Below are 22,624 nucleotides of genomic sequence, written 5' to 3' on the forward strand. Positions count from 1 at the left end.
TTTGCAGCCCCTATTCCATCTTGTTTTGTGCCTGCCATGGCCTGCCCTGCAACCCTGGCAAGGCTGCAGGGGAGCTCCCCAAGCCAAGAGTGCCCTTCATTAGGCTGCAGAGAGGTCAGGCCATGGCTCCTCCCTGCAGCCTCAAGGGGAGTGTATCGAGCTTCCTCCTCCTGGACCACCACCTCCTTCTTAGAGTGTGCGAAATAAAGAAATGATTCAACAGAGATTCAATGCAAAAAAGGAAATGCTGGCAAACAGGAAAGGGCTATGGCCAACAGTTTTGTTTTCCTTAAAGTCAGCGCCAAGAGGCAGTTGTCCTGATCCAAGGTCTCGGAGATGGGAGAAGAGAGGCCCCGAGGTTATATTTAGGAGCCACTTTCCTTATCCTGGGACTTCTTTTTTAGTAGACGAGGTCCCCAGACTACAGCAAAGGCCTGTGCAATCAGGTCAGGGAAGGCAAGGGAAACAAAGAGGGACAGCTAGTTTGATCTCTTTGACCTCCATGGTGCAGAGCCTCAAACTGAGCACAGCTGTAGGAGCTGAAAATAAACTTGGATCCATTCAATGAATATTTATGATGGGCAACTGTGTTAAAGAACAAACAGCTTATAAATGCAAAATGAATGTGAAAGATCTGTAACAGTGCAAAATCTCCACCTGCCCCGGAGGTTTGATCTAATATTTGTTTCCTTATTTTTTTCATTTTAAAATTCAGATTTCCAGTACAAATACCCTTCCTTCCTTCCTTCCTCCCTTCCTCCCTTCCTCCCTTCCTTCCTCCCTTCCTCTCTTGCTCCCTTCTTTCCTGTTTGCAGATTAAAGTGAATTAAGGCTGGACTTTTTTGTTTGTTTTCTTTTGATTGAGAGACACTGGATTTGATTTCTAACCTGTGGCATACTCTAGAGACATTTCTTAGACAGTCGTCAAGATTGTTGATCTAATCTTTGAATACTGAACTCTGGTCATTCAAAATAATAAAAGATCACAATGCAAGAAATGTTGATGGATGAGCCCCAGGGACAGGCGAGATGTCATTCTCAGAACGCCAGATACAGTCAAAGTGTGAGAGGTCAATGATTATAATGCATGCCACTCACTACATGCCTTCGTGAATTTCATGGCTTTAGACCCAAACCATCTTCTGCTAACTTACCATGTCTCATTGTAAGAGTCTGTAGAGAAACTACAGCTGGAGAATCAATGGTTTTGCAGAAAAGTTTCCTAAATTATTGTACTACAAAAGGCAAGAGCTCATGTGAAAAGTAAAAACATACCTTTGGTGACAGGCTAGAGAATATCTCCTTCCTGGTATTCCCCCTCCTCCAGACCAGTTAGTGAGGCCCTTGTTATCTTTTAAAAAAAGACATCTGTTTGTAACATTTCACAGTATATCAGCATATTGGTGGTGGGTTTTGCCATCTACCAGACCCCTCAATATCCCCCAGACCTATGGCTTATTAGATTCAATGAAAGGATCAGCGTGGGAACAGTGAGGTACCCTAACGTCTGCCAGTCTGAGACACAAACAAAGGCCATGCACTGAAGGGCCAGCTGTCAACTGGATCAAAATAACCTGGAAAACACAGACATCAAAACAGAAATGCCTACTGCATGTTAGGAATCTTTCTTTCTTTTTTTTTTTTTTTTTTTTGCTTCTTATTTCTAAAGTTATATATCTAAACCTACATTAATGATACATCTATGTACAGTATTTAGAAGTTCTGTTCTATGGTACTTTTGTACATGCTAGGTTTTATTACTAACTACAAAAAGAAAATAATTACATAAGGCATATATATGTACAGTGGTTTGTCTTCAGCTCACCTGGGCCCTGTAACTGCCACACCCACATTGGGGCAAGCACCTCACCCTGTAGTAGATGAAATGAATTGGGATCCATAAAACTGAGGGCTCCACGCTGTGTCTCACTGAATGAATAAATAGGCACCAGAAACCTTGCTTGTCATATCCCAGGTAAAATCTTTGACACACCTTTTTGAGTGATCTGGTATTGTATAACACATGCAGGTAAGTAACTGAAATCTCCAGGAGTTGGACGTGTAGTATTTTGGGAGGAGACCAGGCTTGGGCCACAAATGAGGACACTTTGCACCTTCATCAAATCCATGTCTACCTTGTCAATCTGAATAACTGAGAGAGGGCAGGTAGATATTTTACACCTTGAAGATTTGTTTTCTGGTCATGTAAAAAATTAAATATAAACAAATAAAAAAGCAAGAGAGACAGAAAAGAAAGAGAATGAGAGACAAGGAAAGATTGTGTTGGGGGGAGAAGAGAAGGGGTTGCCCAGCTAGGGCACTAAACTTTGGATTCATTCTCCAGGTTTGCCACATCACCATTTCTTTCTGTTTGCTCTTCAAGGTTCTTTTCTTCCTCTTCAGTCTCCAGTTCTGCATGTTGGTTGAGTTTGCTGGATACAGACCAACTCAGGGGCAGCTCTGCCCTGCTGGCTAACTCGGCCAGCTCTTTGGCACTAAGGGATGGGGTGCTGGTCTCATAGGTCTCATGGAAGCTGTTGTAGTCAACTTCATAGAACCCATCCTCCAGGGTCAGGACAGGTGTGAACCGGTAACCCCACAGGATCTCACTGGTGATGTAGGAGCTTCGAGCTTGGCATGTCATCCCTGCAGAGAGAAGAATAGAGGCTTTAGCATATGTAAGTGTGGGCTTTCCATGGCCAAGGAGTCACAGAGAGCCAGGAGGAGTACTGCATGCAGCTGTTGAGACTGACCTGCGTACGATGCCACACTTAGTAGGTGTCATTCATGTTGTAGAGGCATGCTAATGTGCCATGGAGATTCCAGGCCTCTTAGGGGAGTCCTGGGGAACAATGAGAGAGTCCTGGCACACATCAAGCCACATTTGCCTGCATGGCCATGCACACACAAAGGAAATCAAGTGTGCAAATGCACACAAGTTTTTGCGTGTGTGTGGCTATGTCTGGTCCACCCTGCTCTGGGAGAACCCTGAAGCCATGACTCTGGCCTCCTACTGCTCTTGGAGGTTTAGCCTGGGTTCTAATGGGATTTGAGCTCTTTGGCCACAGACTTAGAATGAAATTTCATATATGGAACTACACTTAGGCTGTTTTGAAGCTAGAGGCGACAGATCAGTGTTACCCTCCCACCTGCCATTAACACACAGGCCATGACTGTGGCCCCAGATGCAGTTGGAAGGGTCACCCACCTGAATTTGCACTTTCCTTAGGCCCAGTGGTCATAGTTGCTCAGACCGTGCATCATAACTACTTTAAAAGCTTTTCCCCCTTCTTTTTTTTTTTTTTTTTTTTTTTTGAGATGGAGTCTCACTCTGTCGCCCAGGCTGGAGTGCAGTGGTGCGATCTCGGCTCACTGCAACCTCCGCCTTCAGGGTTCAAGCAATTCTCCTGTCTCAGACTTCTGAGCAGCTGGGACTACAGGTGCACACCGCCATGTCTGGCTAATTTTTTTTTTTTGTATTTTAGTAGAGACGGAGTTTCATCGTGTGGCCCAGGCTGTTCGTGAACTCCTGAGCTCAGGCAATCCACCTGCCTCGGCCTCCCAAAGTGTTGGGATTACAGGCGTGAGCCACTGCTCCTAGCCACTTTTCCCTTTTCTTAAAGATGAGAAGCCTTTTTGTAATTTGCATAAAAGCACCACGTGAGCTACCAGCAGCCCTGGAGTCAGGAAGTAGCTTTCTTTTAAATATGAAATGGCAGAATGAGGAAAAGTCCAGCCCCCTCCTTGGAAAATAAAAATAGGTAACAAGTGTGGCATAAGATATGAGAAATGACACTTGTGTGGTTTTTAAAATTTTTTCTGAGGTCAAAGAAATCTTTTATACAAATTCTCAGGAAATGAAAACATTCATTCAGTCATTAATCCAGGGCTGACTTCTCCATTAGGCAAAAAGGTGTGGTGTCTACGGCCCATGATACTTCTAGAGGCCCGTGAAAATGTTTTAACTCTTTTAAAATCAGAAAAGATAAACTTTTAGATGGAATGTTAATATATTTATCTTTATACCAACACAGTTGTAAAATAGAACTTAAAACATTTTCTTAATGGGGCAAGGGGCTTCCAAAGGCAAGATCACCAGGGACTCATGAATATCATACTGTGGCCCTGTGTTCATTCATTCAGGAGAGCAGCCAGCCAGTCAGTATGTCATCTGTTAGGACCACCAATAAGTATTACGCAGCTGCTTTGTGCTGAATGCAGGTGGATTAGGGAGAAGAGGATACCTGTGAATGTTTACACAGAAGGATCCAGAGCTACACAATATTCCTGCAGCACTGCATTTGCTCCTTGTGTCTAGAAGAAGAAACTGGGGTGCCAGGGACCTATGTGATTGACTCAACTATAGCTGTCAGAGCCTGAGCCAGCACCAGCCCTCACCCCAGCTCTGTGCTCTTCCTCTTAATCTCAAAACTGAAATGTGACCCTTCAAAACATTGAAATGTTCCCCTGGATGACCCACAGAAGCCCCGCCTTTATGCCTCTAAAACAAACATTGCAGGGCTTTTAGGTATTAGAAAAAAAAAAGGTCAACACTGATTTGATTTTACTTCTCAAACAATGTTTCTCTTCTGAATTCTTTTATCTGTGCCTGAGGGTGTGGTGAAGACAGGTGATGGCAGTGATATGTGGGATCAGAATGAGAAACAATCAGGAAGTCAAGAGGAAAAGGTGATCCAATAACTCTTTTTCCACCAAGGAAGTACATGTTTATGGTAAAGTGGCTAGAAAATAGGGCTGTGATAACAGTGAGGGAAAACAGCAGGCTAATCAAAGAACAAAAATTCTGGGGAAAGAGGTTCACAGGGAGCTTTGGAAAGCTCTGACATATTCCAGAGAAACTAGAAGATCACATGCATGTGTAGGGCTGTGCACATGCCCAAGGAAAACCAGAGAAGGCCCTGAGCTCTCACTTCTGGTTGACACCGAGTCTCTGTGCAAGTAGGAGGTGAAGGTTAATGCAGAGGTGTAAAGTGCCTGACTGAATGTTGAAGGCACCTCCCACCATGTACATAGAGACCCTTGACAAAGACTGGGAGATTTTTGGTTACTGGCTTTTAAGAGAATCTGTCTAATTATTAGCTGATCACTAAATTAACTGAGCAGAGACTTTAGTGGCCATATACACAAAAAGTACAAACCTTACAAAATTAGCTCAGGAAAGTTACTAAAAAACAAATAGCAATGGCAACAAAAAACTCTGAAAAGGAGGGAGAATCTGATTTTCAGGGTTACTACATTATATTACTTAAAATGCCTGTTTTCAACAAAAATTTATGACACATGCAAAGAAATAAGAAAGTATGTCCCATACACAGGAAGGGAAGCAGTCAATAGAAACTGTCCTTGAGGAAGCCTAGGCATTGGATTCACTAGAGAAAGACTTTAAATCACCTATCTTTAATATGTTCAAAGAACTAAAAGAAGCCATGTCTAAAGAACTAAAGGAAATAGGGAAACACTGTTTCCCCAAATAAAGAATATCAATAATAAAAATAAGTTACATCTAAAATCCCAACATAAATTCTGAAGTAAAAAGTATAATAAATGAAAGAAAAGAATTACTATAGGAACTTAGCAGATTTGAGCTGGCAGAAGAGAGAATCAGTGAGCCTGAAGATAGGTCAGTTGAAATTATTGAGGTATAGAAAGAAAAAAGAATGGAGAAAAATGAACAGTACCTCAGAGACCTGTGGGACACAGCAAGCATACCAACATATGCATAGTAGGAGCCCCAGAAGGAGAGTATAAAGAGAAAATAGCAGAAGGATTATGTGAAGACATAATGACTGGAAAGTCTTTAATTCAATGAAAACCATTAATCTATACATCTAAAAAACTTAACAAACCACAAGTAAGGTGAACCCAAAGAGATTCACACTGAGACACATCATAATCAAACTGTTGAAACACGATGATGAAGGTAGAATCTTGAAGGCAGCAAAAGATAAACAACTCATTACATGCAAGTGATTTTCAGTGATATTAATAGCTTATTCCTCATTAGAAACCATGGAAGCCAGAAGGCAATGAGAAGACATTATTAAAAGCACTGAAAGAAAAAGACTGGCAACCAAGATTCTATATCCAGCAAAATTATCCTTCACAAATGAAGGAGAAATGAAGCCATTCCATGAACAAAAATGGAGAGACTTTGTTGCTAGCAGACCTGTACTCCAAGAAATAATAGATGGAGTCCTTCAGACTAAAATAAAAAGACACTAGATAGTAACTCAGATGAGAACAGGTGTGTTCAGGGTGGTATGGCCATAGACTAGACCGTAACTCAAATCCACATGAAGAAATAAAGAACATTGGAAAAAGTAACTACATAGGTAAATATAAATGTTTTTCTCCAGAATGATTTTAAGGTTATTCCATTTTATGGCAATTATACTATTCCATTATATGAATATATCATAGTTTTATTTAATCAATAAAACAAAGTGATCCAAAATATGTGGCGGGTCTATTTGTTGTGGGAAATATTAATAATATTGGCTTGGTTTGTGTAGGTTGTCTTAAGTGTACTATTATGGGCTGAATTGTGCACCCCCACCCCCACATTCATATGCTGAAGTCCTAATCTCCAGCATTTCAGAATGTGACATGCTTGAGATGGGATCTTTAAAGAGTTAATTAAGTTAAAATAAGGCCATACTGGTGGGCCCTAATCTAATATAATTGATGTCCTTATAAGAAGAGGAAATTAGGACACAGACACACACAGAGGAAAGATTATGTGAAGACACAGGGAGGAGATGGTCATCTACAAGCCAAGGAGAGGTCTCAGGAGAACCAGCCCTGTTCACATTTTGTTCTCAGACGTCTACCATCCAGCCTTGTCAGGAAATAAATTTCTGATGTTTAAGCCACTCAGTCTGTGGTACTTTGTTATGGCAGCAAACTCAATACACTTACTGACTTCTATGGGGAGAGGAAAATACCTTTCCATAGTGCCATTTGAAGAGGAGTATTTAATTTATGTAATAAGTAAGATTTAAGTAAATGTTCATGGATGCTTTTCCAATTTTTATCATTTTTATATCAGAGCTCATTTAAAAAAGGATAAAAAAGAATATTAATGTTTGCCTATCAGTAAAATATTAAAAAGTATTTCTAGGGTAAAATGATAATTTTCTTCAGAAAAAATTCCTGTCTTACGTATTGACTTAGGTCCCAGTCCAGTCTTTAAAAGTGTGATGTTTTACTGAATTTGGAAAAGTAACAAAATAAAACCAACTGAGTTAGCCTCATAAGCAAGGCAGAATTGCCAAGATGACATCTGTGTGTGTGTGTGTGTGTGGTGTTTATGTTCCATATCAGGGACATAATCATAAAGGCTCCCAGAACTAGGTTATTTTGTGAATAAAGTACTTGCTGGAAAAAGAGATGCTTCATTTGGTGAAGAGCAAAAGGTGGAAAACCTGATCTTGATCTCCTTTGAGCATGCAGTCATAGGTGTCTGTTTTTCTTATTGTATTGTGAATGCCTTGAGGATCTATTTGTCTTGTTTATTTCCATATTCCTTAGCATTTGCACAGTGCTTCAATATTGGAGGTTCCCAAGTACTTGCTAAGTGAAAAGAGTGGACTTGGGGAACTATACAGAAACAGCTTAATATTGTTCATTGGCCATGTCTGAGTGTATTATTAAATAAAAAGATGGCTTGTGAGTCATTAGAAAACAAAGTGGGAGACTTCTGCTTCCATCATCACGTCAGTCTGCATATGAAGGACCCTTAGCTAAGATATAACACAAGGCTGGAAAATTACAAAATGTCTTACCTTTTGTTTTATGTATTTATCTGTTTGACAAATACGAATTATACATATTGATGGTGTACGTGATATTTTGATATATGTGTATGTTGTGAAAAGGCTAAGTCTGGCTAATTGAGATATCCATTACCTCACACACTTACTTTTTTGTTGTGAGAACATTTAAAATCTACTCTGAGCAATTTTTGGGTATATAACGCATTGTTGTTAACGGTAGTCGCCATTTGCATTTCTATTTTTGTGACAGTGCTTGTCCTCTCCTTTATCTTGACTTCCCATGGTAAAATGCTGCTCATCTTTCAAGAGCTAACTAATGTGTGGTCTCCTTTCCAAAGCACATTGTGACCAACCAGTCTCTTGCTGGAACTATTGAGTTCCAGGCCACCATAACACTTCAGTGACCTATCACAGCACTTATCAGAGTGTTTTACAGCAGTTATATGTGTCTGTTTTCCTTGCTGAATTGTGAATGCCCTGAGGATCTACTGGTCTTATTTCCATATTCCTTAGCATTTAGCACAGCGCTTCAACATTGGAGGTTCCCAGCAAGTACTTATGGTTAAGTGAAAAGAGTAGACTTAGAGAACTATACAGAAACAGCTTAATATTGTTCATTGGCCATGTCTGAAATGTATTATTAATGTTAAATAAAAAGATTGCTTGTGAGTGATTAGAAAAGAAAGCAGGAGATTACTTCTTCCAGCGTCATGTCTGTCTGCAGATGAAGGACCCTCAGCTAAAACACAATGCTGGAAAAGTACAAAATTCATAATTTGAATTAAACCTGAGTTCAGTAAAAGCAAGAGATGAGCCTTCTGGGGCTGGTGAAGAGGGAGTAATGCACCTATTCCTTCCCACCAAGTATAGTTGAGGCCTCTGGACAATGTACAAAATGAAACCACCTGAAGACTCTAGAAAGTTCATAAAAGCAGGACGATTGGAGAAGGGAGTCAAAACTTGAGGAATGAATCGTCTGGGGATAAGTTTTTCTGCCTTCCTCTTTTATTTTCTGGCTTTAACCTGAGAGTGGCCCCAGTGCAGAACAAGTGCTGGGAGAAAAATCTCAGAAACCCTGCCTTTCTAACCGGAGGACCAGGAAAAGGTGCTGCTGTGAGTCAGAGACGGGAGTGGGAATCCCCAGTAACTGAGTGTGAAGACTTCCCCACCAGCCCTGAGTGCAGCATTTGATCTCAGCTGCTCTGCAGTGTGGCAGTGACACAGGTGCCAAAAACTGAGAGACAGCCTGTCTTTTTGGACCGAGTATTGGGAAAGGGGAATTCCAGGGACCAGAGTTTGTGGCTGCATTTTCCTCTTTCCTCTCACTGCTTTACCCTAAGAGTGGCCCCGATTGTGTAAAACCATGCAGCAGCCCAGGTGGCTCAAATGCTGAGCAAGTCTTGGCTTTAAAGAAAGAAGTATCAGAAAAGGAGGCCCGGGAGCTGAAAGTGGGGGCCGACGGGGGGAGGGGTGGATCTCACAGAGGAGAGAACGGGAGAAGAGGATTTCCAGATTCTGTGTGTGAATTGATATAATCGTGAGCTTTGCATGCACAGGACAGAAAACAATAAGAAAAGATGAACTTAAAAATTACCTCATTTTGGAATATATGACCACACTTCTAAATGTCAAAGAAGAAACCGTAATGGAAATTTGATAGTACTTAGGACTGACTGATATTGAAATTCTAAATATAAAAATAAAAGGGCATATAGAAAGTAAGAAAAATTTATATGCCTAAATGCATATATTAGAAAAGAAGAAAGTCTCAACACTAATGTTTAGAATATTCAACTTAAGACATTAGTAAATGAAAAACAATTAATTCACGGGAAATAGGCAACAAAGATCACTGTATAAATTAATACAATATAAAACAAATCAACCACAGTGAGGATCAATAAAGGCAAAAGTTGTTTTTTTGAAAAGTCTAGTAAAATAGACAAATCTCTGATCAGACTGGCCAAGTAAAATGTATAGAAGGCAAAAATAAATGGCATTGGGAACTCAAAGGTATACATAACTATAGAAACAGCAGAGACTGAAAACACAAAAGGAGATTATAATAACTTAAACATATAGATGAAATGGACAATTTTCTAAATCATATAAATTACCAATACTTATTTAAGTAAAAATAAAAAGCAGAGATACCTTGTAACCAATTATGAAATTGAGCCAGTGATTAAAAACTTGCCATAAAGAAATTACAAAGCCCAGACAATCTTAAAGATGAGTTCAATGAAATATTCTAGGAAGAAATCATGATAATTTTATATAAACTTTCCTAGGAAATAGAATCATTTCCTAACTCATTCTATAAGGCAAATAATCTTGACAATAAAGTCATAAATCTAGTACAAGAAAGAGAAAAAAAGGGAGAACACAAGCCCATATTATTCACTTGTGTAGCTACAAGAATCCTAGAAGAAATATTAGCAAACCAAATCCAACAGTTTAGAAAAAAAGATACACCATGATCAAGTTGGGTTTATTCCAAGGAATGCAAGGGTGGTTTAACCTTAGAATACTGATCATATAATTTATCATGTTAAAAGATTGAAAGATCACTTAAATATGTGCATAGAATTCATTTGATAAAATTCAAAAACCACTTATGATGAAACTTCTTAATAAACTTTGAATATGAGACCAACTGTACCTACCAAAAATCTAAACAATCATTATTTTTGATGATGATGATGATCAAAAGTTAGGATTGTTTAAAGTCAGGACCAGTGATTTTAAATACAGATGCAGTAAATGCTTGCTATCGCCTTTTCTATTCAGTATTTTACCAAAGGGCTTTGCCAGTATAAATAAGATAAAACAAATAAAATAATTTGATTCAGAAATAAAACTTTCATTATTTGCAGATAATATAACTGTGTACATAGAAAATCCACAAGAGTAGTACAACTATTAGGATTACTAAGAACGTTTAGCAAGGTGGCTAGAATTTAAAAATCTATGCAGAAAACTTATGTATATTTTTATATACCAGCAACAAACAAAAGACGTAACAACAACCCTTCACCATTTCCTCTATCAACAACAACAAAAAAACCTAGAAATAAATCTAATAATAGAAATACAAAACTTTTATGACAATTTAGAAATTACACAATTTGAGAGACAGGAAGATTTAAATAAATGGAGAGATATATCATGTTCATGGATAGGATGATTAAACATCCTAAAGATGTCAGTTTTTCCCAAGTTACTTTATAGATTCAATGCAATCCCAACAAAATATTGTTAAAGTTAAAAAAAAATGGATTTGACAAATCCTTTCTTACACCGTAAGGAAGTACAAAGACTCAAAAGTCAACACTCTCCTGGAGAAGAACAAACTGTAGGGACTCACTCTATTAGATCACAGGACATATTTAGTAACTATGGACATGTGCAACAGGAAACATGTATGGTTATGTTCATAGCAGTTGTTATACTTTGAATATTTTTCCTCTCCAAATCCCAGGTTGAAATTTGATCCCCAATGTTGAGGGTGGGGCCTGATGGAAGGAGTTTGGGTCATGGGGTGCTTGGTGCCATGCCCAAGGTAATGAGTAAGTTCTCGTTCTATCAGTTCTCATGAGAACTGATTGTTTAAAAAGAGCCTGGCATCTCCATCCTCTCTCTCTCTTCCTTTCTCTCTTGCCATGTGAGCGCCATGCACCTGCTCCCTTTTCCCCTTCCGCCATGAGTGGAAGCTTCCTGAAGTCCTCACCAGAGGTCGGGGCCATGCTTCCTGTACAGCCTGCAGAATCAAGAACCAAATGAACCTCTTTTCTTCATAAATTACCCAGCCTCAGATATTCCTTTATAGTAACACAATGAACTAGGACAGCAGTATCATTTTTACTTTTTTCTTTTTTTAATTTTATTATTATACTTTAAGTTTTAGGGTACATGTGCACAATGTGCAGGTTTATTACATATGTATACATGTGCCATGTTGGTGTGCTGCACCGATTAACTTGTCATTTAGCATTAGGTATATCTCCTAATGCTATCCCTCCCCCCTCCCCCCACCCCACAACAGTCCCCGGAGTGTGATGTTCCCCTTCCTGTGTCCATGTGTTCTCATTGTTCAATTCCCACCTATGAGTGAGAACATGTGGTGTTTGGTTTTTTGTCCTTGGGATAGTTTGCTGAGAATGATGGTTTCCATTTTCATCCATGTCCCTACAAAGGACATGAACTCATCATTTTTTATACACATTCCATGGTGTATATGTGCCACATTTTCTTAATCCAGTCTATCGTTGTTGGACATTTGGGTTGGTTCCAAGTCTTTGCTATTGTGAATAGTGCCGCAATAAACATACGTGTGCATGTGTCTTTATAGCAGCATGATTTATAATCCTTTGGGTATATACCCAGAAATGGGGTGGCTGGGTCAAATGGTATTTCTAGTTCTAGATCCCTGAGGAATCGCCACACTGACTTCCACAATGGTTGAACTAGTTTACAGTCCCACCAACAGTGTAAAAATGTTCCTATTTCTCCACATCCTCTCCAGCACCTGTTGTTTCCTGACTTTTTAATGATGGCCATTCTAACTGGTGTGAGATGGTATCTCATTGTGGTTTTGATTTGCATTTCTCTGATGGCTAGTGATGATGAGCATTTTTGCATGTGTTTTTTGGCTGCATAAATGTCTTCTTTTGAGAAGTGTCTGTTCATATCCTTCGCTCACTTTTTGATGGGGTTGTTTGTTTTTTTCTTGTAAATTTGTTTGAGTTCTTTGTAGATTCTGGATATTAGCCCTTTCTCAGATGAGTAGGTTGTGAAAATTTTCTCCCATTTTGTAGGTTGCCTGTTCACTCTGATGGTAGTTTCTTTTGCTGTGCAGAAGCTCTTTAGTTTAATTAGATCCCATTTGTCAATTTTGGCTTTTGTTGCCATTGCTTTTGGTGTTTCAGACGTGAAGTCCTTGCCCATGCCTATGTCCTGAATGGTATTGCCTAGGTTTTCTTCTAGAGTTTTTATGGTTTTAGGTCTAACATGTAAGTCTTTAATCCATCTTGAATTAATTTTTGTGTAAGGTGTAAGGAAGGGATCCAGTTTCAGCTTTCTACATATGGCTAGCCAGTTTTCCCAGCACCATTTATTGAATAGGGAATCCTTTCCCCATTTCTTGTTTTTGTCAGATTTGTCAAAGATCAGATAGTTGTGGATATGCGGCATTATTTCTGAGGGCTCTGTTCTGTTCCATTGATCTATATCTCTGTTTTGGTACCAGTACCATGCTGTTTTGGTTACTGTAGCCTTGTAGTATAGTTTGAAGTCAGGTAGCGCAATGCCTCTGGCTTTGTTCTTTTGGCTTAGGATTGACTTGGCGATGCAGGCTCTTTTTTGGTTCCATATGAACTTTAAAGTAGTTTTTTCCAATTCTGTGAAGAAAGTCATTGGTAGCTTGATGGGGATGGCATTGCATCTATAAATTACCTTGGGCAGTATGGCCATTTTCACGATATTGATTCTTCCCACCCATGAGCATGGAATGTTCTTCCATTTGTTTGTATCCTCTTTTATTTCATTGAGCAGTGGTTTGTAGTTCTCCTTGCTTACATCCCTTGTAAGTTGGATTCCTAGGTATTTTATTCTCTTTGAAGCAATTGTGAATGGGAGTTCACTCATGATTTGGCTCTCTGTTTGTCTGTTATTGGTGTATATGAATGCTTGTGATTTTTGTACATTGATTTTGTATCCTGAGACTTTGCTGAAGTTGCTTATCAGCTTAAGGAGATTTTGGACTGAGACAATGGGGTTTTCTAGATATACAATCATGTCATCTGCAAACAGGGACAATTTGACTTCCTCTTTTCCTAATTGAATACTTTTTATTTCCTTCTCCTGCCTAATTGCCCTGGCCAGAACTTCCATCACTATGTTGAATAGGAGTGGTGACTTCGTGATCCGCCCGCCTCAGCCTCCCAAAGTGCTGGGATTACAGGCGTGAGCCACCACGCCCGGCTGATTTATTTTTATTTTTAAGATGGAGTCTTGCTCTGTTGCCCAGGCTGAAGTGCAGTGACGTGATCTCAGCTCACTGTAGCCTCTGCCTCCTGGGTTCAAGTGATTCTCCTGCCTCAACCTCCCAAGTAGCTGGGATTAGAGGTGTGCACCACCATGCCCTGCTAATTTTTGTATTTTTGGTAGAGATGGGGTTTCACCATGTTGGCCAGGCTGGTCTTGAACTTCTGACCTCAGGTGAGCCACCCTTCTTAGCCTCCCAAAGTGCTAGGATTACAGGTGTGAGCCACTGCTCCCAGCCATAAATTTTGATCTTTATAACTTCTATAGTGTCTTACATCTAAAGATTGATAACATATTGTACAAAATAAAATGGAGTGCAAACGAATGATCATAGCCAAGGGCATTCTGCACACCAGCTCCTGGCCACCATTTGTCCCAAATTGCCACTCCCTTCTGCCTACCATTTCCACCCTCCGCTAGCTTTCCTTTTAAGCCTGTCCATTCTTACCTCGTCTTCCACACAAATGGTGTTTATTCTCTGCCCAAATCTGGGGTCCTGGCTACCATCTTCAGAAAATTGCTTGCAGGCACCAGGCAACCTTCACTTACTTTTTAAGAAATCACGAGATAGCCCCAAATCAAATCTCAAACTGCAGGAAACTTCTTCAAATTCTCCCATTCTGTATTTGTATCTTCCTTCTCCAACAGTAAGAATCTGAATTCTCAACAATCTGTATATGTAGGCTGTCTCCTACAAAACATACAAAACACTTTTGGAACGGTCACATCCTTAACTCTACTGAGGAATTGCTTATGCAAGACTCAGACCTCACAGCTAAGGACCAGCAATTCCTCCAGTTGAAAAAGAAAATCCCATGTCAGCTTATTTAGCCTGACGGCTCCCAATAATGTACCAGTAGGTGATGGACCAATCACAAACTGCCCAATGCACTTGAAAGCCAATCAGAAAGCTTCCCTACTTCCAAAAACTCTACCTAATAGAACACTCACCAATCAAAGACTGTCTTAAGACTTCCTTCTTTTACTCTAAAACCCACCGTCCTTTGACTTTTCACTAGGAGGAAAGTGATGGTAGCGGTCTTCCTTGTATGATCTCAACAAACAGCATTTTGTTAATTCTACAGATGCACTTTGCCCTTTTGATACCATCAACTACAAACCTCTGAGGTAAAACTAAAAATTGCTTGCAATTCTTTTAAATCCTAGAATATTCCCACAAGGTTGTACAATCAAAATACTGTGTTCGAAAGTTACCTGAACTATTTTTTTTAATATGTGGTTATGTTATCCATTGCATAAACAGTTAGGTTCCCTTGTTCTATTTGTGATTCCCTTTAGGGTTTGCTTTTGTCATTCTTTTTCTATTTTGTTTTTAAACTTGTAAGGCATTTAAATGGTTCAAAAATTTAGTCAGCACAAATAGACCTATTCATAAAAGTCTCATTCCCATCCTAAACTCCTTCTGCCCCTGTTCTGCCCACCTCCAATGTGAGGTCATTTTCATTCATTTCTGCTAGATTCTTGATATGGTTTGGATTTGTGTCCCTGCCCAAATCTCATGTTTGAACTGTAATCCTCGATGTTGGAGGTGGTCTGGTGGAAGACGATTGGATCATGGAGGCAGATTTTCCCCTTTGGTGCTGTTCTCATGAGATTTTGTTTAAAAGTGTGTGGCATTTCCCTGACTCTCTCTTTTCCTCCTGCTCCAGCCATGTAAGACATACCTGCTTCCCCTTCCCCTTCTGCCATGATTGTAAGTTTCCTGGGGCTTCCCCAGAATCTGAAGCTATCATGCTTCCTGTACAGCGTGCAGATCTGTGAGCCAATTAAACCTCTTTTCTTTATAAATTACCCAGTCTCTAGCAGCGAAAGAACGAACTAATACAATCCTTCCTGTGTCCCTTCTGTAAAAATAAGCAAAGCAAACATATGCATACACGTTCTTGTTTCCCAGTCTTTTCCCATGGAAACAATGTTTCAGAACAAGAAACTGAATAATAGGTTCCTTCTGCTAAGGTAATTTGAAATCACTTAATGCATTCATTTCATTTTACAGAGCACAGGCTCCTCAATGAAGCATAGGGGCCACACTACAGGAGTGGGAGGCACACTGGCCTGGGTTTGAATCTTGGCTGCACGGAGTGGCTGTGGGACCTAGGACAGGCTACTTAACCTCTCTCACTTCCTCATCAATCACATGGGGAAAACAATGACCAGATTACAGGTGCTATTGCAGCCATGTGAATCGTCACATGTGAAAGTACTCAACACAGGGCTCTGCCTGAGGACACCACTAGGGATTCTCTTAATTCCCTTCCTTTCCTTGGTCAAGTGTAAGAGCAACAGCTGACCTTTCTTGTAGAATTAGCATCATTGATCAATAGCGTTTGTCCCTTACATCATGTGTTTTGTTTGTTGATTCTTTCAAGTGGAACAAAAACCTCCACAGGGAAAGATCTGGTGACGCCATGTCTTGGCTTCCTATTGATGTCAGGGTTTACTTTACACATACTTGTTCTTCGGACATTTCAAAATACTCTTTGATGTGTGGTATTTAAAGAGTCGCCCTTCATTTCATTGTCCCTCATTATTCTGCATTTCTCAGGCACTGGTTCTTAACTTTTTAAGGCAAGGACCCTTTTGGGAATCTGACGAAACTCAGAGATCCTCTTCTCTTAAAATATACATGCATTCAAAAGTCTCCCAGTGGTCAGGTGCTCATGAACTCACTAAAGCCCATAGGATCCCAGGTTCAAATAAAACAAAGGAAAGCGGAAGTAGAAGAATAAAACAACTCTTCTAGGGTTAAGTGTGTGCATGCATGTAATGGGGAGGAGGTTTAAGAAAAAGTAGGGAATAGGAAGAGGGAATTTACTTAAGCTGCAACTGGGTTATAGGAACCTCACGCACTTTCACAGTATACAGTGCTTACCCCATCAGAATCTTTTTCACCAAATTGTAACTGTCAATACTTGTCTGTATCTCTGTCAAGTCTGGGGATGGGGGTTTCTGTGGGCAGGAGCTCTGTCTTGGCCACGATTTTATCTCCATTCCATAGTATAGTATTTGGCTATATGTCTAATAAATAATGGCTAAATGAGTAAAAAGACCCAGCTGGTAATAATTTCATGTATTTGTTTATCATGTATTTATTGAGAATCTATTATGTGTCAGGTACTTTGATGGGTTCTGAGAGCAGAATGATGACTTGGCCCTTGGATTCATTGGATGTATAGTCTACTGAGAATCCAAATAAATATAAAATTACAACTGTGATAAATGCAATGAAGTAAAGGTAGATTCTCCTATGAGGCTGTAAAAAAGGGACCGCATTTGGTCTTGTGTGCGAATTAGTAAAAATGTCCCTGAGGATGTGACATTCGAGCTAAGATTTGAAGGATGGATAAGGCAACGTGTGGGGTAAGGGTGAGTGCCCTACAAGCAGAGGGAACAGCATTTGCAGGGGGAAGATCTGTTGTAGGAAGGCTCCTTGGGTGTTCAAGAAGCTGAAAGTAGATGAGTGTGTTTGGGGGATGGGCAGGGGGAGCTTGGTACCAAATGAAAATATTGCTCTGGCTGCAGAGGAGAAAATGACCTGGAGGAGGACAAAGTAAGCAGATGTGGGGAAAACAGAAAGCTGCTTCAATTGTACAAAGAGGAAATTATAGTATTGGGACTAGAACAGAAGTGATGAAGATAGGGAGACTGAAATGGATTCAAGACATATTTAGGAGGTCAAGTAGACAGACCTCTGTAATGAATTATTCATGAGGGCGAGTTAGAGGGAAGGACGCCCAGGTTTCTGGCATGGGCAACAGGACGGACGGATGGTGGTGCCACTGGGAATCTTGAACGCAGGAAGATGACATGTTTGGTTTTGGACACGTTTAGGTTGTTGTGACTTTGACACATGCAAGAATATTGAGCAGGCCATTGGGATAACCAAATCTCAGATCTACAGAAGAGGCCTTGGTTAGACACACACAGTGGGGATATCAGTGGCATATGGATGATAACAGAAGCCTGGGAGGGGGCGAGATTGCCTAGGGAGGGTCAAATGAGAAGGAAAGGCTGAGCAGGAGACAAAGACTGTGAAAACGTAACATCTGATGGGCAGGAGAAGGGGGATGAGCCTGTCCAGGATGTTGAAAGAGAGAGGCTGGAGAGGCAGGAGAAAATCTGGAGAGCAAATGGCTGCAGAAGCCACGTGAGGAGGATATTTCAAGAAGAGCAAGTGGTTAACACTGTCAAAAAACGCTAAAAGAGAAAACTGCCCCAAACTGAACAATATGCATTGGATTCAAATATGGTGGTCAGAGCTGAGGGGTAAAGAGGGAGCCAGTGAGGTGGTTTGAGAAGTGTTTGAGATGAGGAGGTGGGGAGTGAATACAGAAAAGTTTCTCAAGAATCTGACCCCGAATATATGGGGAGAAGGCAAGAGTTAGCAAGGCATATGGGGTTGGGTGAGTTCTGAAAGCCGTGAAGCACCCGACCATGCTTAAACACGGCTGAGAAAGGCTCTGTTTGAGTGGGTGTGGCTCCATCTACAGGTAGGGGAGGAGGCGATCAACTATTTAAGGTTCTGGAGAGATGGGTGAGGCTGGGAGAAGAAGGAAATTTGGCTTAAACATTTAAAAACTCTTTCTAATAAAACAAAAAAAGATACTTATAACTTAAATGTCTTCATCATGAAAGATAAAAGCAGGGTCTGTGATCCTGAGCATGCCCTCTGGTGAGTTGACAAGTCTTGGGAAAGCTTATGTGATATTATTGCTCTGTGTAACTGAAACAAACATCTATGTTAATGGACTTTATGATTCTAGTAAAAAACAGACCTCCAAGTTTTGAGTATGATAACTAGAACAATATAGAGATATGGGTGGTGTGGGGGACAGCTTAACAAAAGCCTTAGGATCTTTTTGATGGATAACAGGCATATAGTTGGGCAATTTTCAGGGATCTATCGGCTCCAGTCCTAGTATGTTTACCACTGGTGTTAAAGGCAGGTATTGTGCTTTTGAGAAGACAAAAGCTCCTAGGAAACTCTATCTACATTGTTTCTGTAGCAGTCAAGGGGAAAAAACAGTAGAGGCAAACCCTTGATGATAGTCTCATCTTAATTACCTAGCCCTTCATGAAACCAGGAGCTCAGGGAAGCCACATTGTGGACAGGAAACAGACTGGCCATCAGACCAAGACACTCAGAGCCAAGGGACCTGGTAAGAGTGAGTGCAGCGGTTTCAGAGCTCCTGTTGTGGGCAAGCTCATTGGACTGGCTCTGCCTCTACCCTTGCTCCTGGAAAAGGAAGAATGCCTTTGTATGGACCCAGAAGAATGGGCAAGGGGTGGGTAGCTGGAGGGGCCAGGGGGTTGCTGCACGGGAGCCGGCCCAATGTATGTCAGGGTCTCTATCTGTTGTTTGCAAACAAGCTCTGGACTAAGGTGATACCACCTAGATGTGGACACCTAAGGAAAAGCTAAATTTGTCATCCTATGCGAACTATTGGTCTCCCACAATCCCCTATGGCCCCTTAGGTCTCTAGACCTCCCTTTGCCACACATTTGCATCTGGGCAATTATCTAGGAAGGTGAAAGTGAATAGAAAAGTCTCCTGAAGGCAGAGGGTTACTAGAGCGAAAGAAGTTTAGACCTAAAACCAGAAATATCAATCGACCCAGCAGTCCCATTACTGGGTACATACCCAAAGGAATATAAATTTTTCTGTTACAAAGACACATGCATGTGTAGGTTCATTGCAGCACTATTCACAATAACAAAGACATGAAATCAACCTAAATGCCCATCAATTGTGGATTGGATAAAGAAAATGTGGTACATATACACCATAGAATACTATGGAGCCATAAAAAAGAATGAGATCATGTTCTTTGCAGGAACATGGATGGAGCTGGAGGGCATTATCCTCAGCAAACTCATGTGGAAGCACAAAACCAAATACTACATGTTCTCACTTATAAGTGGGAGCTAAATTGTGAGAACTCATGAACACATAGAGGGGAACAACACACACTGGGGCCTAGTGGAGGGCAGAGGGTGGAGGAGGGAGAGGATCAGGAAAAATAACCAATGGGTGCTAGGCTTAATACCTGGCTAATAAAATAAGCTGTATAAAAAATCCCCATGACACAAGTTTACCTATACAACAAACCGACACATGTACCCCTAAACTTAAAATGAAAGTTAAAAAACGGAGAACTTTTACTGATTTGTCGAAGCATATAATGCCATATAATACCTATTAAAACAACTTTTGGTTCCCCAAACTGAGATTTGCCTCTGTGGTATAAAATGCATGTGTCTAAGGCTTGATTTAGTAACTGGGTAATTTACTTGTTGGAAGGAAATAGAACGTGTAAACCTCTCCCCCTGACATATTTTTAGGTCTGTGAATCTGACTGATATTTCAGAAGTATAGAGAAACTGGAGAAATTAAACTAAAAATTAAACACAGCTTAAACCTGGCCTAGCTATAGTTCACTTTTATTGCCTTTTCATAATTGTTTACGTTCTCATTAATTTTGCACCTCAGGAGCCACATTTGATCAATTTGCAGAGTGATAAATTGTCCCCATTCTCTGAGGACCAGTTTGTACTCTGCTTTGTTAATAGCCTGTCAAAAGGAAATGCCTTGAGCGTGTTTTAAATTCTTCTTAAAGTTAAGGGAGACTGGCGAAACAATAGCCGGACTTCCTGCCCTCCCTCCTCACCTCCGCATCCTTTCCGAAAGATTCCAAGGTGCCCTTCTCATGGGGGAGGAGGGCTGATGAGCAAAGGAAGAGGAAGGGAGAGCATCATTGGTTGCAAGAAAACGGGTGTTTTTGTGTGTGTGTGTGTGTGAAAAAACAGACTTTAAAGAATTTTGAACCAAAAGCAATAGATTTTTTAAAACAAGTCTGGGTATGGTGGCTCGCACTCATAATCCCAGCAATTTGGGAGGCTGAGGCAGGAGGATCATTTGAGACCAGAGTTAGAGACCAGCCTGGGCAACATAAAGAGACCTTGTCTCTACATAAAATAAAACAAATTTAGCTGGGTGTGGTCCCATCTACTCAGGAGGGGAGGCTGAAGAGGGAGGATTGCTTGAACCCCAGAGGTCGAGGCTGTGGTGAGCCATGATCGCACTACTGCACTCCAGCCTGGGCAATACAGCAAGACTCTGTCTTTAGAAACAAACAAATAAAAACAAACAAAAAAACCAAATAAGCTCCTTACAGAGGGACTCACAAATCCAGCACCAGGAAGATGATAAAATGGAGACATATTTATCGAAGCAACCACATCTTCCCGTGGGCCATCTAATGAAGGCAATCTTAAATTGAAATAGTGGGCAAATTTTGGAAAAATAAATGTAGTTTGCATCCTGCATGTTTGTGAAGGTCTGTGGATCTTGGTGGCAGTGAAGTGTTTGAACCTTGTTTAATAGGGAAGCTTTTGTCCCAGAAGTTCCAAGCCATTCTGCCTAGGCTGCTCTGGGGCTGCAGCGCCCCTGGAACAGTTGAGCACCCAGTGGTATCCCAGGTACCAGTGTTCCTTTGGTGGTAGCTACTAGACTAGAAAATATTACTTGTAGAGTCATGTGGCAGCCTTTTCCAGAGCTGCTTCATAAATTGGATTCATTTTTACTATTAGAGCTGTCTCAAGAGGTCCAGAGTCCAGCGCACAGCCTCTCTGGTGATCTGCTGGAAGTCCCTCACTCTTCGACTAACAGTGAACAGTTAATAAAACGGGGGTAGGCCGGGCACAGTGGCTCACGCCTGTAATCCCAGCACTTTGGGAGGCCGAGGCGGGCGGATCACGAGGTCAGGAGATCGAGACCATCCTGGCTAATATGGTGAAACCCCGTCTCTACTAAAAAAAAATACAAAAAATTAGCTGGGCATGGTGGCGGGCACCTGTAGTCCCAGCTACTCGGGAGGCTGAGGCAGGAGAATGGCGTGAACCCGGGAGGCGGAGCTTGCAGTGAGCCGAGATCACGCCACTGCACTCCAGCCTGGGCGAAAGAGAGAGACTCCTTCTCAAAAAAAAAAAATAAAATAAAAATAATAAAAAAATAAAACGGGGGTAAAAATCCACTTATGACTCTGTTAAGGAACTCTCACCCTTTCTTCACACTTGGAATCTTTCCTGACTTGTGGAAAATTTGGTTTGGTTTATAGAGCGTGAGACAAGCCTTCTGAATTCGTACATCCTCGTAAATGTATGTGTAATACATTTAGAAGTCAGAGAGTCTCCTTCAGTCCGAGTCCAGTTTTGAAGTATTTATTTCAAGTGTATATATCAACGAATCTCTACATTCCTACATTAACTGGGGTAATGTAACCTAGGAGAGTTTAGCATTTCAAATGGTTTTTTTTTTTTTATATCTTTCATAAGAATCAAATATTTTCAGGAACAAATGAAAACTTGATGTGGCAAAATAAACCCCCACCACGCTACATCCCTTGGCTCACAAATCACCACCACGTGCCCAAGTTCTGTCCTGACTGTGAAATTCTAGTAATAACAGGATTATCTCATCAATTTATATTCACACCTCTAGCTTGTTATTACCCCAGAGTGACATGAGATCCTTGCAGCTTAATCATTTATCTGGCTCAGGCTTTTAAAGACGAGCAGGAGCTGAGCAGCAACACTGTGTTCCTTTCTGGACTAATCTCTGTCATCTCAACTCACTGTTCTCCGGCTAGGGAGGGCTGGCATGTTCCAGCTCCAGCAGCCGGTGTGCCGGGCAATGTTCAGCAGAGCCAGAGAGCAGGAACAGCAGGTACCAGGATCCTGGGTCACGGTGCAGTTTCAGTTAG

General features: G+C 40.9%; 1 protein-coding gene across 1 annotated transcript in view; it reads right to left on the reverse strand.

Moving 5' to 3' along the window:
* Nucleotides 1-782: 782 nt before the first annotated feature.
* KCNJ6 (potassium inwardly rectifying channel subfamily J member 6) overlaps nt 783-22,624 on the reverse strand; it is a 299,630-nt gene continuing 277,788 nt past the window's right edge. Inside the window, exon 4 of the mRNA XM_003263922.4 lies at nt 783-2,646. Coding sequence (XP_003263970.1) covers nt 2,321-2,646 — 326 coding nt within the window. The 3' untranslated portion in view covers nt 783-2,320. The remainder of the gene's footprint in view (nt 2,647-22,624) is intronic.

The sequence above is a fragment of the Nomascus leucogenys genome, chromosome 25 (assembly GCF_006542625.1).
Source record: "Nomascus leucogenys isolate Asia chromosome 25, Asia_NLE_v1, whole genome shotgun sequence".
NCBI lineage: Eukaryota > Metazoa > Chordata > Mammalia > Primates > Hylobatidae > Nomascus > Nomascus leucogenys.